The sequence below is a fragment of the Olea europaea genome, unplaced genomic scaffold (assembly GCF_002742605.1).
Source record: "Olea europaea var. sylvestris unplaced genomic scaffold, O_europaea_v1 scaffold419, whole genome shotgun sequence".
Classification (NCBI taxonomy): Eukaryota; Viridiplantae; Streptophyta; class Magnoliopsida; order Lamiales; family Oleaceae; genus Olea; species Olea europaea.
This window is the reverse complement of record NW_019261692.1, coordinates 38,829-59,181: the sequence shown is the minus strand read 5'-3', so window position 1 is coordinate 59,181 and position 20,353 is coordinate 38,829. Positions and strand designations below refer to the sequence as shown.

At 32.9% G+C, this 20,353-nt stretch overlaps 1 protein-coding gene across 1 annotated transcript; it reads right to left on the bottom strand.

The window, feature by feature from the left end:
- Nucleotides 1–9,218: 9,218 nt before the first annotated feature.
- On the bottom strand, nt 9,219–13,099 carry LOC111387701 (probable protein phosphatase 2C 47). The gene is made up of 4 exons (XM_023012284.1): nt 12,429–13,099; nt 11,472–11,636; nt 11,042–11,247; nt 9,219–10,016 (listed from the first exon to the last, which is right to left on the bottom strand). The coding sequence occupies exons 1-4, from the start codon at nt 12,636–12,638 to the stop codon at nt 9,461–9,463; spliced, it is 1,137 nt and encodes a 378-aa protein (XP_022868052.1). The 5' UTR covers nt 12,639–13,099; the 3' UTR covers nt 9,219–9,460.
- Between the last annotated feature and the right edge of the window lie 7,254 nt (nt 13,100–20,353).

The window sequence follows — 20,353 nt, the reverse complement described above, 5'->3', positions numbered from 1 at the left end:
CCTCTGTTTTTCCTATCTTGTAAGATACGAATTCCCAAAACATAATTGGCTTCTCCCAAGTCCATATATCAAACTGCTGTGAAAACCATTTATTTATAGATGACAATGTCCCTACATCATTTCCAATGAGTAAAATGTCATTCACATAAAGAATTAGAAAAACTACTTTCTTCCCTCGTATACGCTTGTATACACAGGATTCATCCAAAATTTGGTCAAAATCATAGGCCTTAATGGTTTGATCAAATCTTATATTCCAAAACCTAGATGCTTGCTTGAGTCCATAAATGGATCTCTGCAACTTGCAAACTTTCCTTTTATGACCTTTTTTTATGAACCCTTCAAGTTGCATCATGTAGATGGTCTCATCAAAATGTTCATTTAAAAATGTTGTATTGACATTCATTTGCCAAACCTCATAATCATAATGAGTGGCAATGGATAAAATGATTCGAATAGAGTTAAGCATGACAATTGGTAAGAAGGTTTCTTCATAGTCAATACATTCTTTTTGGGTAAAACCCTTTGCCACTAGCATTGCTTTGAAGGTTTCAACCTTCCTATCTATACCTATTTTTCTTTTATAGACCCACTTGCACCCTATAAGTTTTACACCATTAGGTGCATCTACAAGATCCTAAACCTTGTTAGAGTACATAAATTCCATCTTTGAGTTAATGACAAATTTCTATGATTCAAATTTTACATCCTCCATTACTTCCTTAAACGAAGTGGGATCTTCTTCTTGCTCAATAGAGATCGCCTAATAGGACTCTCTATAAAGCAAGTGCCTAGAAAATGGTCTCACAACTCTTCCACTACGAGTAATGGTGAAAGGTGCTTGATTTGTCTAGTCTGACCAGAGGTCCTTCTTCTCCTCCCACTGCTTGGTCCTATCCTTGGTTAGGACCAAAATCCTTATTATCCCCATTGAGAGGGGCGTGTAGAGGTACAACGATGGGTGTCTTGTTCTCTATTACCTCTGATTCTGTTTGTTCATGAGGCTCTATGGGCATCACTTGCTCACTTACCTCATCAACAACCATTGGTGCTGTAGGGGGTTCCAAGTCATCACTATTTGATTCTATGTGAAAATCGGGAGCCGGGTTGTTTAAACCGTGTTCTAACGCCTCTTTCAATGGAATCTTACTAGTAGAGTTGTGTTCTTCTATATACTTGTCCTCTAAGAAGGCTGAATTTGAACTAACAAATACATTCTTATCTAGAGGACTATAAAAGTAGAACATCTCATTCCTTTTGGATATCCTACAAAGAAACAAATCTCTAATCTTGATTTCATCTTATTCGTCTTTCCCTTTAGCACTTGTGCTAAACACCACTATATCCAAACGTAGTGCAAATTAGGCTTGCGTCCATCCACAATTCAAGAGGCGTCTTGGGAACTGATTTAGATGGCACTAAATTCAAGATATAAATGACTATTTGTAGTGCATTTTCCCAAAAAGAAATAGACAGTGAGGAATAACTCATCATTGATCTTACCATATCTAAAAGAGTTCGATTTCTTCTTTTCGAGACACCATTCTGTTGGAGAGTTCTTGGTGCACTCAGTAGGAATAATATCCCATTATCTGATAAGTAGACCTTAAATGCTTGGGATAGATATTTGCTACCTCAATCGGATCAAAGGACCTTGATACTCTTACCCAATTGTTTCTCAACCTCTGTTCAAAACTCCTTGAATTTCTCCAAAACTTCGAATTTGTGAGACATAAGGTATATGTATCCAAATCTAGAGTAATCATCTGTAAAGGTGATGAGTACTTATATCCTCCCCTAGCCCGAGTACTGATGGTCCACAAACATCGAAATGTACTAATTCTGAAACTTCTTTAGCTCTTCGTCTCTCAGCCTTAAGGAGTCTCTTGGTCATTTTTCCTTCTATACAAGACTCACAAGTTGGTATGGATTCCACCTCTAACTCATTTAAGGGACCGTCATTTACCAATCTTTGAATCCTCTTTAGATTGATATGACCTAATCTAAGATATCATAAGAGAGTTTCATTAGTACTAGACGACATCTTTCTTTTCCTAGCAGTAGTAGTGTTGTGCATAGAGCCAATCATATGACTTCAGACATAGAGACTATTAACAATATGACCCAAACATATAATAGAATTATTCAATTTAATAACCATAGTGGAATTGGTAAAAAGCATTGAATAACCAACACGATATAAAAGTGCAATAGAAACCAAGTTCCATGTAAGTTCGGGAACATAATAACAGTCATCCAAGATCAAAGGTCTACGATTTTCAAAACATAAAATAAAAGTGCCAACAACTTTAGCAGATACTACTGCTCATGTGCCGACTCTAAGAGTGTACTTCCCTTTACTGAAGTGCTTGGTTTCTTGGAACCCCTGCAAGGAATTGCAAACATGATTAGCAGCTCCAAAAATCTATGATCCAGGTATTAGTAGAATCAACCACTAAGCATGACTCAATGAATAGGGCACTGTTTTTATCTTGCTTCCCCTTAGCTTGGTGATCTGAGCAATTCCTCTTCCAATGACCCTTTTGTCTACAAGTTTGATTTCTCATCGGCATTAGTTTTCTTCCCCAAAAATTGCCATATTGCTTTTTGTTTGGCCACTTCCTCTTATTTCCTTCTTTGCCACCAACGCGCTTAGGATGAGGAGGTCCAACTATTACAGTTAAAAGCACTTGCACTTCTGACTTTCAGAACAGTTTTAGTATTTTGGAGTTCTTTCATTAATTTCATCAGAGACATCCATTTTGTGTGGATTATAATAAACTATAAACTGTGAGAACATCTCAAGAAAAGTCTCAAGAACCATGTCAATCTGTGTCTTGAAATCAATGTCAGCTCTTAAAACCTCCACAGCATTGAAGTGACCAATCAAGGTTGACATATGGTCCCTCACAAATGTGCCCGATTTTATGCGCATGTTCATAATTGCCATAGTGGAGGCTTGCCTAGTTTGTCAGCTTTGATATTCAAACATCTCTTGAAAACTTTCCATTTTGTCAAAAGTAGTTTCCATGTTTTGATGTTTCCATTGTAATACATTTGACATGAATGCCAAAATATAGCAACAAGCCATCTCATCAGAATAACACCACTTTTCATATGCAGCCTTTTGAAATTCTATGGAATCATCTTTAGGAGTTTCAGAACAATCTTCAGTCAATATAAATTTGTGTTTTTCAGCGGTAAGAATAATGTTAAGATTCCTTTTTCAATCAACGTAGTTTTCTCCCACAAGTTGATTTTTGTTAAGTATCACTGATAATGAATTAAGCGATATTTTCTGTAAAATTAACGATTCACGTATCAATAAAATGAATAATAATCTTTGTATGATGCATCTATATGAGTATGCAAATATAGACCCAAAACTATATTTTCAACCAAAGACCTTAAACCCTTACAACTTTCAACACGCCCTCTATAAGAGGTCAATGTAGTTGTTAGCAAAATTAGGACCCTCTCACTAATTTTATTGAACTAGGTATCTCATGCCACAATAAAAAAAAAATGAGGATTGATTATTATTTGGCCTATGAATAATTTTGTTGAAACATTCTACAGGAAATCCTTCAAAAAAATCATATTTAAGTGTAATAACCTCCATCAATAATTTATAAAATATCTTAAATATATAAGATGTCGTCTATAGGATAATTATCCCTTTATTCCATTTTAAAAATATTCAATTATGAGATCCAATTTCAGTTAATCTAAAATAACGTTGTCTTCCTATAGAGAGACCGATATAATTCTATACTAAACATAAATATTTTAATAACAAATAGGATGACGGAGGAAACCGTAGGATTATAAGCGCCTATAAACCATCTCCCATTTATTATTTTGAATTGTTGGGTTTTCACTTAATAATTAATCCACCAAATATACACAATTATAATGGCACTAAATTATTAAATAAAATATTTTTTTAACCACCTCTAATTAATTTAGAGTGATGAAAAAATATTCAATTCCAATGCATATGATTTTAGTGTACTAGGTGGTGTTTCATTTAATCTACATGATATGTGATAATTAAATATTCGTTCATCATCCATAAAATGATAAAAGCAATAATTAAATGAATTATAACCACTTATGGTCCATCCTAAGAATTTAAATTACAACATGGATAAAAGCATTAGTTTGGGCCACTGTCCGACCTAATTTTTCAATCTCTTTGTAGTCTATTCCATGCAATGTCCAAAATTGGGTCAATTTAATTTTCAATCTTAATCCTAGAAAAAAAAGCCCTTATCTGACAAGATGGCCCAAGTTTCAAAGGAAAGCGCAAAAACTCAAAATTACCCCAATTTCTAAACCCTAGCAAAAACCACCATGTACCAAGCTTCACCATCCTTTTTCGGCGACAGCACCGGAGTTGGCAACCCCAAAAGAGACCGCCATCACCGTCGATGTTGGGTGACGACCACAGAGAGACAACAGCTAACACAGCAATAGCCATAGCTGTCACGAGGCAGCAGTTGTTGCAATTGTAGCAGCCATGGTTGTCGATTCCGGCACCAAGGGCTGCTGCTGCCTCTCGCAAGGTGACAGTTGCTACATTTGGTCACAGTGGCTATTGCCGCTTTGGTCCCAGCGGCCACCGTCGTCCAGCACCCTTATATAGTTTTTGCAATTTTTTTATCTTCATTTTCTACCATTTTTCCAACAATAATCAACAACAAATCCATCTATTCTTTTAATACATAAGTGCAAAAAATGAAAGAAATATGCCAAAAAAAAAAAATTTAAATAAAAGAAGAATAATAGTGCCTTACGGCTTATAATTTTTCTAGAGAAAAGAACAACAACAAATGAATTACAATGGGAAGCAAAATAAAATTCTAAAGCCAAAAATGATTATATATTTAAGCAACCATATAAAGAAATAAATATGTCAAATCAAATAAATTAACACTGCCCATACTAAAAATGTATTTTATATTAGGACTTAAAGAACTTAATCCTACTAAGGTTCTCAATAACCTTAGCTTTGATATCATTTGTTGATTGTTGGATTTAATCATCACAATAGGAAATTAATTTTCCTTTGAAGATTAAACCCATACGAATAAGGATGTTAGATCACCTTGAAATTATTGATTTTTTCTAAATCCTCACAGATAAAGGGAAGATAATAACCTTGAAGGAGCTTTTAATGGTCTAGCAAAATGCTTCCTCCCTTAGATCTTCTTCCTTGCTCTTCTTTAGGTGCCTCTCTTTTGGGAAATGAAATGTGGCTAACCCTAAAAGCATATGAAAATGTGCGCATAAAAGGTATATTTATAATACTCAATTAGGGTCTTTGAAATTGCACAAATTTTCTTGGATTTTATTGTAGTAGACCAATTAAGTCACAAACATTTATTGGAGCCTAGAGAGGGATCTAATCGAACTCACATAACTCAAGCTCCAATAGATGTTTCTGATTGGGTTAACTCTTGACTAATTGAGATACATCTATTAATCTCGTCTTATTCTATTGCACTCTCAAATCAAGTGATAGTTATAGAAGCAAATCATGATCCAATAACAATATCTTCTGATTATCGTTCCATAAGTTAACCCCTATTTGACCATCAATATGTTGAAATTGGCAAAATGATCATTTTGCCCGTCAACATATATTATCCTTTAAGTTCCATTTTCATAAAGCGAATTCATTGCGATCAAATCACAATACAAAGTCCAACGATCTCATCATCGGACTACTGAGCTCAAGTTCAATTTACATATGGAAAATATCTTAGAGCAACGATCGTTTCATCTCAATAATTGATGGATTCCACTATCGCAAGTATATGATCTCTAATTGTTTCGGCCCGATTTTCAAAGCATCCAGATCAATTTGTTAATTAACACTTCACTCACGGGTACCTCAAAGAATTTGAACTAGCAATCAAAGGTACATTATTCGCTCAGAATTTAGGTTACTTGTTTGACAATCGAGTAGAGTCTCATTTCGAATGATCACAAATGAGTCATCTACACGGTCCCGTTCGATGTGCAACAAAATATGTTATTGTTCTTATTTCAAAATATAGACAAATCTTAATAAGAACAATGCAATATTATCAATATAAAGCGTCCAACTTATTTACTGATCGTGAACAACATATTTTTTTATCACATCATGAATTGTGTCTTAATATACACGTACCATCGAGTATATAATTTGTGACATCCTATATAATCATGGAACCTTGAATAATCGCTTCAAATTGTAATATGCAAATAATCGAATGTCAATTCATAATATCGTTTTACAAAATATTACTCGAAGAAAGGGCATCAAACTAATAGGGACTTGACAATGAACTCAAAAGTGTTGTTCATAAATGCCGTTGTGGTAACCCCCATGCGTATCGGGCTTGTATTTTTGGTCCTCGTGTGGAAGTCCTTGCAGAAGGTCATCAGATTCAGCCTATACAGACCCAAAACCAGACGAACATAAGAAGTAGGCTTCGCCACTCCCGTCGAAACTGTTAAACGGATTGTCGCAGCCACCGGCCGCCAAGTGAGTATATCTTTTAGAGTCGACATGGTTATGTGAGAAACAATGGTAGGATATGGGTTTCGGGTTTTAATTTCGCAACATGGGCGGTCCCATCCCAAATCCTATGTCAAAGCAGATTTTTGTTTTGTTTTCAGTTTAAAAAATAGAGTCCGAAACCAAAACATCTCCCAACACGTAGAAATACATTTTGTGTTCTATTCATTTCTATGTGATAAAAAATGATTCCATGATCCTAAATTGATCTTATCTGGAATCGCAAATTTCAAGTCTATTTATAAAGAGCGGATCTAATTGTAATTGTTGTAGTGCTTATAATTGATTTTCTTATTCAATGTGACATCCTCATTCGCAAGTGTTACAATATCTCGTACCTCTGACAAAATTCAATTCTTTCCACTTCTGCATGTAGGAAGGGAATGTTTTGAATTTGGAACTTTTGAATTTATAATATTATTGTGGGTCGTTTTTTCTTCTTTTTTTTTCTTTTTTTCTTTTTGAATTTTCTACTCTATAGAGTGGAAAGTGATATAAGTAACATCCTAAAGTTGACGTTGAAATTTTTGCCAAAAGACAAAAAAGAAATTTTTTATTACTTTTAAAAATAATTTTGCTACTTGCTAAGCTTCTGTTTGGATACAATTTTATAAACAATTTATAAATTTAGTCAAAGTATTCATAACTATTATCCACTATATACATAAATTTCGTACATTTCTTGGGTGCACTACTATTTCTCTTACTATTCCTGTTTATAAACCATTTATAAGTTTTCCAAAGAATAGCTTAATTAATTGCTTTTTAATGCACATTTAACATTTAAAAACCTCCATTTTTTCATTACATTTTTTTTTTTTTTTTGGGTTAATCTTTAGATTCATATTTTATCGTCTGTACTCTTACTTTACTAGTTACATCAATTTTACACTCAATTTCATGTTGCTATGCGGATAAACATGGTCAGCGATACATGCTAACCATTACTTTACTAATTTTTTTCATTTATTTGCTAAAAGTTGGACCATACAAACCCAACATTGAGGAGTCTCTAAGAACATAAGGAAAAACTCAAGTCGTCAATTTCACAAAAATAGTTCGTTCATTTTCTTATTCGAAGTATGCACATTGATTTGGTTGGGCATATTGTTAGAGAATCTTTAAAATTGAGTGTAAATTAGTATCTTCAAAATCACATTTCCATCATCTTTTATATCCGATGTATCTAAATTCAAATTCTGCTCTAAATTTTTAATGGGAGATCTAGATCCACTTTGGGCATCTTGTGGATTATTTACATCATTTTTTTTTTTTTTACATTTTATGTTAAAAATACAATTTACATCTCCTTTGCATCTTCTCATTATAGAGGTTTTCGACACTTTAAAGATATAAGGAGATGTATTCAATTCAAACTTTTAAATACTTTTACAGACCTTTAAGGATTTTAAAAGTTTTGGAGTATTCAATTGATTCTTTTATAGTATCTCAAAAATGTTTTGGTGTATTCAATAGGAATTTTTATAGCTTTCAAAAAGTTTTTAGAAGTTTTGGTATATTTAATTAAAACGTTTAAAAGTTTCTGAAAGTCTTGTAATATTCAAAATTTCAATAACTTTTAGAGACTTTTATAAAATTCTCCAAAGTACCAATTTCAAAGCAAAAAGTACAAAAACGAAATTTCAAAATAAGTCTCTTATTCATCCCAAGATTTTGGGAGACTTTGACAAAAAAATAAATAAATAAATAAATAAAATTTATTTTTGTCATGTAAATATTCTCAATCTTCTTCAATACTACGAACCTTACAGTTATGATTAAAATGTTTTTATTTATTTTTTTACTTATTAATTATATTTGTTCCATTTTCAATTTTCTCTCTTTTTTATTGTTTCTCTTCACTTTCTATTTCTTGTAACATTTTTTTTTCATCCAATGTTTTCAGTAATTGATTAATTTTGTAATATAGTTTTATATTAAAACAAGACTAATTTGTCATCAAATTTTAAATATATTAATTAAAATATTATATAAATATTTTATTATATTTTAATTATTTGTTTATTTAATTAAGGTGATTTAATTTATTTTTTTAAAATATTTTTTTATTACATGGGTGAACGGGACGGGATCGACCTTTTATGTGGGAATCCAAGTGATTTCTACTTTAAATGAAAGTTTTTAAAAGTCATTCACATTCTAAAAAGTTATAAAAATGAAAGTGTATAGAAATTTCACAAATTCCATACAAATCTATAAAAGTTCATGAAATTCTCAAAAATCATCACTTAAAAAAGGCCTATAAAAGTTTCAAAATTTTCAATTGAATTCACCACTCTAAATCTCTATTCTACAACACAATTGGAGATACTCTAATGTTCCTTTCTTAAATTTCAATCCACTGCTGATTAAATTTTTGGATCCGTCCATCCGATGCATAGAGGTGCAGTTACATTCTTTGCCGCTTTTTAACCCAAAAATAAAAAATAAAAAATAAAAAAAAAACTTTTTTATTTTTTCCATAATTTATAAATTAAATCTATTTTTCATAATTATTTTAAACAACTTTGTTCTTGGTTTATGGCTACCATAAGTATAGTAATATTCTTAGTCATAAATTTATACAAATTTGCATTGCACAATACTATAAAATTGAAGCAATACAGGAAAAAGCACCAAACATAACTCTAGGAGAGGAAAAAAATATAATTATTACCATTCTTTGAAATGATGCACAAAATGTGATAACTACTAAAATTGGTCTAATTCCTAATATTGGAAACATACTTTAAATAATTAACTCCCTGGATGTTTCCAAAGATGCAGAAACATTCTTTGACAACATATTTAAACTCCTTACTCTAATTTAGAATAATACCCAAACGGCATTCCAAACTCATCTATCATGCAAGCAAATAGTATCATATATTAGACATTAGTCAAGAAACCCTTTAAATGATCCAGCCCTTCAGCTGATATACTCCTCCTCCTATGTGATTTCGGTATTTCAATCCGAGGTGGAGGATTGGGTGAGAAACAGGCCACGATAACTGTTAGATTATCGCAAGTGTTGCGTCTGAGTGCCTCCCTCACTAATTCTCTGGAGCACTTCTCGGGATCATTGTGCAACATCAACTCCTTCCTTACAATGGTTACAGCACATTGGCTGCTCATCACATCCCATAAACCGTCACAACCAATTATTATGAACTCGTCTTCCTCTGTTATAACCACCTCTTCTAGCTCTGGTTCAGGGCTTAATGGGCATTTTGAACCTTTAGAGCCCTTCATATGCCAGTCACCAAGAGCACGAGCAACTGACAGTTGTCCATTTAGATAGCCATCATAAATGACACCCCCGAGCTTTTCTATCCTGATTCTTTCAGAGGTACAATCAGGTTTGTGGTCTTTTGACAGTTCGATTGCTCTTCCTCTTTTACCCAATACAGCTCGGCAATCCCCAGCATTAGCAACTATCATAGTCCTGAAAATTAACATAGAAATGAACATATCAGTTGAAGTGTAGAATTTACAAGGTTGCACATTAATTAAAGAGAAGAAAAGACCACAAATTAATGAAAGAGAATTGCTTTGTTCACATTGGACAAGCTGGCATGAGCTTCCTTCATTTTATTCAATTTATACATAAATATTTCTTGAACTTTGCTTCAACTTCTCAGATTGAAAAGTAAGATATACCAGATCAAAAGATGAATTGTATAAATGAGTAGCTCCAAAGTCGGAACAAGATTAAAGCCCATCTAAAAGGAGATATACTGATATCATCTTATTAGAGGTGGCATAACTGCAAACAAATCTAAGTTATATAATGATGTCAAGGAAGAAGATACAACATGTGTGTGACTTAAAACTTCTTTGTGGCTCAGGAAGTTGTTGGACACAATATTTTAAGGTTTAGAGAGATGGATAAGCTGGAAGTTGTGTACATGTTCAATGTTAATTATAACAGCAAATGCTAACACTAGTATTATAAACAAATTTCAGATCTCAACAATACCCAGGATACACATACTTACTCACCTGACATAAGTTGTGGAATAAATAATATCAAATGCCTTCAGGTGGCTCCAAATGACCAGGATTTCACACTTGCATAATATTGTAATATTATCTATACTTATTTATGTGTATCGGAAACAACTACCGATACAGAAGGTGTTTGGTTTTGTTGAATGTGGAACAGAGGAAACTGGAGGAGATTATCTAGTAGACATTCTGTAGCAAACTAAATAAGGAGAACATCAATAACAAAATGATTTGGATGGCTAACGATGCATTTTGTTTATTGCATTTTTTTTTCAAGTTGATTATGTTAATTACTGATGCAGAAATCATTTCCTTTTATCTATCACAAATGATAATGCCTAAGCAGCAACATAATGTTGGATGATCATATTTTAGAACATCAATCCATGAATGAGTCAACTGAATGCAGCACTAGTTACACATTATAGGCTGATGTAACTTGATAGTAGCTCAGTTTCTTACCGTTCTAAAATAAGAGCAGTCAGAGCAGTAGTACCAGAGGAACGATCAAGAAATTTAGCATCGGCCAGAGCATGATCAACTTTAATAAAAGCATTTCTAACTGCTCTTTTTACCCCACTTGGGAAATGGGAATCCTCAGTAATGAAGTTAAGGATGTTCTTTCTTGTGAAGGATGCAGCATCAACCCCACCATGACCGTCAAAAACCTGTAAGTGAATAAGAACGTCCATGGAAACTCATAAAACCACTTTCATATATATGCTAGGTGGAATATGGTTAACAAGATAAAATCAGGCATATATATATATATATTAGTCCTCAAATCACATCAAAAAATATTTTCATTTTCCTTTAAAAGAAATACTTCTCCATTAGTTTGACACCCAATCCAGATAAAAAAACAATTCTAAACAAAAGTAAAGTTACGGACCCCATAAAATGCTCCAGGAGAAGGGAAACTGTCAGCTGCACCAAGATGCTCATAAAGATTATCGACACAAACGTACTCATCCTCCATATATGGCTTTGGTCCCTTCTCAGAACAGCTGCCTGAGCGCAAGGTAGGTAAAAATGCAGAATACTCACCTGATGAAGACTTTTCATCCAATAATTTTGATTAATCACAAAAATAAATAAATCTATACATAAATTTACTAAGCCGTAGTACTAATAAAACAACCAATTTAATGATGAGGAGATTAGACTTTCACATCCAAGTTGTGGAGATGCAAAGAAAATAGCAGTCCCAAATTCGTTGAACTTGGGAACAGTTCTTCAGTATCTCGCAGGATGCAAAACAACTTAAACAAAAAGTCTACTTGTTTATATGAAACAATTTTCCCCTCAATTACCACTACAATAAGCCTGTTCAAATTACAAAAGCATAGCAATTACAGTTAAGAAATCACATAGTAACAGTATTCAAGCAATCTGTAAGAACTTATTTTTTAAACCATAATATGTAGTTTTCCATGGATTGCTCTAAACTATTTCCCTAGATAGATCAATTGTGACCTATGTTTCATTTTGATTATATAAAACCATAATATTTTTTTACAATTTACTACAATATGCTCTTTCTATCTCACCTTATCAATAATCATGATACTTTAAAATCGAAGAACATCGAACTTGAAATCTCAGTACAATGCCTAAAGAGCACACATCCAGACAAGTTAATTTCTAACTCCCACTAATTACTATAGTAAACATGAAATTTAGTTACTACAAACTTGATCTAGTGTATCATTCAAATAGTCGAAACCTACATTCGTGGACAGGCAAGTACACGAACTTTATATGTAGAAGATCCCACATCATTTAACCAAGTAAACGATCTCATATCACAAAAAGGGAAATGGGGATTGAAAATTAAGGATTTACTCACCAATTTTGATGTACGTTCCAAAATTGCTTGGCTATTGCAATGACGCATGACAGGAAGATTTCGAGGCGGCCGGCCTGGTTTTGCCTGGTTTGAGTTATCATAATCGTCGTGATTTTCCTCTTCTAGAATGGGTATACTTTTATTGTCTTTGAAAACTCCGTTTTCAAATTCAACACCGCAAACAGGGGAGCTATCGGAACCTGGAGCCATACAATTCTTTCTCTACCACCCACCAATCCAATACATCAATACAATAATCTGCTTCATCCCAAACATTTTATCGCAATCTCCTTCGCCTTTTAGGCACAGCACATGTACAATTGTACGAATGTTTCCTTGATCTGAACTCGACAATCGTTAAAAAACAAAAAAACTATAATTTTCCGACTACCTCAACAATACAGTGCTTCCGTCTTCGGATTACAGAAAGAATTTTGACATGGACTTTTACTTTATTTCGCCGAGTTCTTGAAAAGCTTAAGTCCAGATTCGTGAAACCAAAAAACAAAAAAGTGACTAGATGGAGGAGAAGTAAAAGTAAGAGAAAAACCAGAGCATGGTAGTAGGGAAGGGAGGGCCGTTTATGTGGGATTAGCGATCCCAGGTTTGAGCTTTCATTGCCGCCGTTGTAGGGAGATGAGATACTTACACGTGCACCCACATCCATTTTGTGTGCGGTATTCCAATTTCCAGCAAGAACCTCTTAATTAGCTATTGCGTGTAATTTGATCATAATTAGCTATTATTGTAAGTAATTAGAGACTTTAAATAATAATAATAATAATCTTAAATGGATTGGCATGAGCAGCTCAAGTCATCTATTGTTGGGTTCGGTTCGGTTCATTTCGATCGATCAGGCAAACCAAGCACGAATCAAGTCGCTTCACGAAAATTGGGTTCGACTTGTTCCTTGAGCTCACCTCCTAGTGGTGCGAGTTGAGTCGGCTTGTGGGCCATTTTCGACTCGCCATTTGTTATTTTTGAAAATGACACTTTAACTCTCCAAAAGTATAATGAAAACGTAAATTTATAAAAAATAAAGTATAAACATAATATAAAGTTTAAAAATTTTCCTACTTTATCTGTACTTACTTGGGATCGACTACAATACGTAGATGGAATTAAATTGTGCACAAATGAATAATTTGTATAGAAATTTATTTTTATTTTTATTTTTGTGAAAAAAGTGAAGAAGTTTAGTATCATTATACAGTAACAAGTATAAAGAAGTTAATGTACCAAAAATACATGTTAAGGTTAAAATTAGTTAAAAGGATAATGCTACTGGTATGTAGAGAGTTACGGAAAGTTTTACAAATAGATGGGGCGTCAAAAATAGAGTATGAAAGTTTATTTTTTATTTGGTTAAAGAAATTTTAACCCGATCACATCTCATCAAATTATGTGTATGTAAATCAATTTATATAATTTGTAATATACAATTCGCACAATTGTAGTTAATATCTTTATCAAATGCACATCATCTTATCTTGTATTAGGGTCTTGTTTGTGCTCCATTCTATAACAACTCATTTTTTTATTATTTTTTTAAAATCATCTTTTAATAAAATAATTTTAGAACACATCCTCCAAATATTAGTATGACAAAATCTATTCCAAAAAAGAAGACTCAAACAAACTATAGGTAGTCTGTCAAGCACATTAAAGCCTCGAAGACTTTTTTAAACCTACTTCTTCGTTAGACAGTACTCTACAACATGCATTAAAGTAGCCTTTGATGCTACAGTTGACACTGAATGCATTAATAGGTCATGTGTTATTAGAAAGATCAAATACTGTTTCTCATTAATTAATTCGCCTCTATGCAACAATATAAAAAGAATCACACTTGGTGTACACCAGTCACCAAGTTTGATACTTCACCAATAAAAAAAAAAAAACACAGTTTTCCCATTAACAATTGTTTTAAAGACAAAGGCAATGTTAAGCATGGAGTGTACAAATGACATTTTCCGTATAAAAAATAATTTATCTCTTCACAGCTAAAAACACTGAAAATATGGTACCATATTTGCTGCTAGTACCACTAGTAAAATAGGTAGACCTTCCGACAGTCATCGTACTCAAGTAGGCACATACGTTGTCATCGGGAACAAGAAATACTAAGCTCCTGTCTGGCCGTGATTTTTAAATGGATTTTCAGCCATTTTCTTACCGTTGAGTCCAACTGCGGGTTCCACCAAAAAAAGAGTCAGTTAAAAATACGGCCACAACGGTAGGAAAATCCATTCTTTTCAACCAATAATCTGCACCAGACAGGGCTTAAAACAGTGCGGTGGTGGATAATTAACTCAACCATGTTTCGCAGCATACAATGAATACCAATTGTACAAGGTACGCCCCCCGGGGTACAGCTCAACTGGTGGATCAGTCAACATTTGTCTTGCTTCCAGCAACAGGGTGGAGGTTCGAATTCTGGTGGGAACCTGCAGCTAGATTTATTTGGTATGGAGCAATCACTTTGGAGGAGGATCTCTTGTGCGCAGAAGTGTACAGGCGGTGGGGAGAACCTGTAATCTAGTTGAGGCATAACCCGCGATTTACCCCTCTAAAGTTCTAAGGGCAGGGATCTTGGGGGTACAGGATTTAGTCTAGTGTAAGGTGAGATACCTGAAAAAAAAAAAATTGTACAAGGTACTTTTTACATCATAATATGTAACGAGGATATAAAATGTTAAGAGTGAATAATTTTTTTCCAATAATACCTTTACAACCCTCCAAGTTAATACGAGCATTCATAATAACATGGATAAGTCCTACCAATATTTTCTAAATTCATCTCTATAGTAGTATAATGTAATAAAAAAAATAAAAAAATCTCCATATTACCTAACATTTTTTACTATATTAAAAAAATGAGTTGAACAACAAGAACAATGGACGCCTGCACACATTGGTCGCATTAAAGAAAAACCTTCAATATATAATCTCAAAAGCAATTAACGAATTATTAAAATTTAAATCATAATCGGAATTATATGAGTCCTACTATTACAAAAATTAATAATGACTATATCATAATTAACTCGAGACTTTAGCATGAGTTAATAATTAGAATTTTTTAAAATTATAATCACAAAAACTGCGTTGTGAAATTTAATTTATTGTATATTACCTATATACTCTTATGTTGATAACATTTTTTTATATATATTTATTACTTTATTCTATAATTTGTCCTTAGATTACATTTACATTATTGTTTATACTAAGTTTGACATCCTAATACATGGCATCCATCATAGTCATTGATTTTTACAACACCGTTCACACAATTAACCATATTTTGACACAGGTGAAAATGTTAATAACAATGTCCATATAGCTTAGTTCCGATAAATTATATTCATGAAAATAAGTGTTTTTAATTATTATACAAGGAAACCTGACTTGAAATTTGCAATGGTAAAACTATTCGAGATTAAGTTTTCAAAATTTGGGCGCCTTTCTTAAATGTAGGGCATGAGGCAAAGCCAACCCTTAAGCCAAATCCCTATTTTTCCTCCTTTTGCACCAAATATTTGGTATGATTTCACTATAACTCAACACCAAATTTTGCTGATGCAAATGAATAATTAGGGGTGTCAAACGGGCCAAGTGGCTCGTTGGCTCATAAAAATGGGACTTGTGAGATGCTCGGGTTCGTAAAATCAAGAGCTCTTAGGAGCCTGAGCACGAGCCAAGCGGGTCTACTCGGCTCGCCAACAGACGAGCCGCTCGTGGGCCTAAACAGTGACCGTTTCAACTTTGGCCAAAACAGCCACTGAATTTTCTCATTTTATTTTTCTCTCTATAAATACACATGAATTGAATCCAATGTTTTCACACAACATCAACAACTCTCTTTGGTGATATTCCATAACTATTAACAATTAGACAATATACATTTATTTTTACAATTTCATCATCTTCAATTTCAATTCATTTAATTCTTACACTATAAATTCACAATTACGAATTCTCTATCCTAAACACATTATAACTCTTTCCGTACTCTTTACTCAAGTCTTAGTACTTACTATACCATCTATACATTTTTAATTTCATCGCAATTCACAAATGGATCTACACTCATTTGTTGAGTACTTGTTCAGTGTTGAAGGCGAATCACCTATGACACTGCAAAATCAATATTAGAATCAATTTTTCGATCTAAATGAAGTACCTATTCCTAAAGATATTCCAAAATTTCTGCACATGAAAGCAATAATCAAATTGAGTTGGATGACCTTGATATTCTCGAAGCAGAACAGGAGGAGAAACTTGAATTAGACATTCCCGATGCTAGAGGGAAGCGAAAGAGAAAAAAGAGCAAAATGTTGGAATCACTTTAAATTGATTTCAATGGGTCGTGTTATTGATGGAGTCCCAAAGCCTAAACTAGTATGTAAATAATGCCAACAACGATTGGCATGACAAAAAAACATTGGTACCATCCACCTCAACTGTCACTAAAAGCATGTGCGGCCAAGCATGGACTTCTTGAAGCCGATCAAACGCAATTGCGATTTGGTAGTCCATGCGCAGATTCTACAACTTCACTCCTCATCACGTGAATGTATTTGGAGGAAAATGATCAAACGGGAATGGTGAAACTTATTTCTAGTACTGAGTTGCCTCTAGTAATAGCGGACAACTAACATTTCGTCTCATACGTAAAAGAATATCTTCAACTCACATACATTGGGATAAGTCGAAACACTCTTCGTTCAGATACAATAGAACATTTCTTTCTAATAAAACAATGATTAATTATGGATTTGCAAAAATATGGAGGTGTTATATCTTTAACTTCGGATATATAGGAGGAGATTAATAAAAGAGCTTATATAGTTTTAATTGCACACTACATAGACCCCACTTTGATGTATGCATAAAAAAATTATTGATTTTTTAAAATTATTGAATTCCTCCATAACGTAAACAATATATATAATGCTATTATGACTACTATTAGAGAATATCATTGCGGAAGTAAAATTCGTTCTTTTACATTCGAAAACGCTAGAGTTAATAAAGTAGTTATTAATAAATTGTGTATGATATTGCAGCCGGATTTCAATGGTTATTTGTTTCATATTCATTGTGTGTTCCATATTTTAAATTTAATTGTGCAAGATGATTTGAAAATATTAAAGATAAAATGCAAAGAATTAGGAATGCACTAGTATAGATCACGATCTTCCTTAGTTAAAAATAAGTATTTGAGGAATTTTGTGCCGAATTTGGGGTGCTAAATGCTAAAATATTTGTTAGCGACGTAGGTCTTAGATGGAACTCCACTTACTTATTATTAAAGTTATGCGAATGTTTTGAACATGTAATAATTGAGTTTTATAACAATGGACATATTAAAAATGATGATGATACAATTTTGAATAAATCCAATTGGCTGTTAACTTTAAAATTTTAATAATTTTTGACAAGTTTCTATAACACTACAAATATTTTATTTGAAGTTTATTATCCCACTAGTTGTATGATGCTCGAACGTCTTTATATAATTGCAATGCATTTTATAAATACAAAAAATGACTTTGATTTTAATGTAATTATATATTTTATGGAATTAAAGCTTAAAAATATATTAGGGACTTACCTATATTATTTCATTTAGCATACATCATGGACCACTGGTATAATTTATCATAAATTAAATATGTAATGGATCAAGTTTCAAGAGTTTTAACTTTTAATACACCTATCACGTATAGAATTTTAGAACAAACTTTATGCGAAATGTATAAATTATATGCAGAACAAATGAGTACAAATATTAATCAAGTATCCTCTATACCTACTCTTTCCACTGACATTGAAGAAGGTGACACTGAAATATTAACTTTATTTGAAAGCATTAACACATATAGATATGATGCAAATGCAATGCGTTTATCTAGTAATACTTTTTCTTCTACATGTAATCAAACATCAGACGCAAGTTCAAATACATTGTCTCCTGAATTAATTGATTACTTTAATCATAATATGCCTACCAACAAAATAATTAAAAAAGTTTCGAAGAGGTTATTGAATTCTGACGAAAGTACGAATGATGATGACCAGTAGTTTCTGATGAGGCTTATGTAGAAATTATCTTAAGTGATATCTCTGAGTGCCACGAGTTGTATATGTCAGACAGCTTCTTGATTCAGTTGATATAGTGATTTTCTTCCGGTTTGACGGAGGCTCAAAAGGGGATTAGGAACGAAGCATTGAACCTCTTACCTTAGAGCGAAAATCCCGTGTTCTTTTTGTGTTTTCTACAAATTTTCTTCATTTTCAATTTTTTTGTGGTATATCACTTTCGATTTTTGTTGATTTAAGTGAGCTGTTTTTGTGAATTTATCATTACAGTGGTATCAGAGCACGTTGATAGTGGTTCTTGGAGTCAGTGTTGGTAAATCTAAAAGTATCTTGGACTCATTCAAGAGATCTCGCTTGGTTCTTTTAACCCTAATAAGGGATTTTTGTGAGTTCGTTCCATCTTTTGTCGAGTTACATACATAACACTTGCTATAATGTGAGACCTTTGCAACCTAGGTTAAATCCCTAAATCTGATACTGTTTCTTAGTAGTTCCTTTGTCCAGCCATGAGTTGTCTGGAATCTAAGAGCTATCTTGAATAAAAGTCGACGTTTTATGTTTACTACGTGATTCTTGCATGTATTTTGTATAGTATATATAGCATGTTGTGACTATGTTACTGTAACTTGATTATATGCCCCTTTTTTGAGTAAACTGCTTATTTATGTAATGAATGAACTGCTGAGTTTTCTACAGAATAATCTGTGACATACAACTTGCTGATTGTACACCTTATAATGATTATTGTGTATGACATTTGAAATCTTGTATGTTGTATATACTGTTCAAAATTTATGTGATCTGCCTGCACTGTTGAAAAATCAAATTGTGTATTGATTATGATAACTAAAGTTGAACTGGAAATTTTTAATGGTAAATGAGACTTTAGTCTCTGGCGCCAGAAAATGCGAGCCCTTTTACTTCAAGAATATGTGCAAAAGCTATTGATGAGTCATGGCCTAATGATATGGAAGAAATTAAGAAAACTGAACTTGATGAAATTGTATGGAGTTCTATATTCTTGCATCTGTCTGACAATATGTTAAGAGAGATTGGTGAGCCAAAAACTACTGCTGAGTTGTGAAAAAAATTGGAAGATACTTATCTGAATAAAATCATGCCTAATAAAGTGTATCTTCTAAAACAATTTTTTGGTTTCAAATTGGACCCATCTCTTGATCCTAAGGCAAACATTGATAGATTCAACAGATTATCCCATGACCTAACCAACTGCGATGAGAAGATCTCAAAAGATCAGTTGACTGTGATTTTGTTAAATTCAATAATTGATAAATATAAAGATGTTTAAAATGCTATTGAATGTAGAATGGAGACTAACTACTGATGTAACAGTAAATACATTGAAAAATAAAGAGTTGCAATTAAAATCTGATAAGAGAGAATTTATTAGAGGTGAAAATTTGATGGCTAAGTCCAAACCAAATCCAAATCCAAAAATTGTCAATTTTAATAGGAAACCAGGACACAAGAAGAAGGTGAACTTTAAAGATAAAATGAAAAACAAGACTAAGGGTAAAAAAATGTTTTTACTATCTAGGTGAAGGTCATTTTATCAAAGATTGTCATAAGAGACTTAATGACTTGAAAAATAAGTCTAATAATGATGGAGGTGTTGCCTTGGCTTATGAAAATGAATACCATGTAGATGAGGTCTATGGTGCTACACACAATCCACCTAATCAGGAGTGGATCCTTGACTCAGGTTGTACCTTTCATATGTGTCCTAAAAAAGAGTGGTTTAGTGAGTTTGAAAATGTAAATGGAGGTCAAGTGTTAATGGGTAATCACATGTCTTG

Bases quoted from the DNA above. Each gene is read 5' to 3' on its own strand.
- LOC111387701 (XM_023012284.1), bottom strand. From the start codon at position 12,638: ATGGCTCCAGGTTCCGATAGCTCCCCTGTTTGCGGTGTTGAATTTGAA. The intron at 11,248-11,471 runs GTCCGTAACTTT...ATTCACTTACAG, and splicing joins CTCCTGGAGCATTTTATGGG to GTTTTTGACGGTCATGGTGG. The intron at 10,017-11,041 runs GTAAGAAACTGA...GTTAATTTTCAG, and splicing joins ACTGCTCTTATTTTAGAACG to GACTATGATAGTTGCTAATG.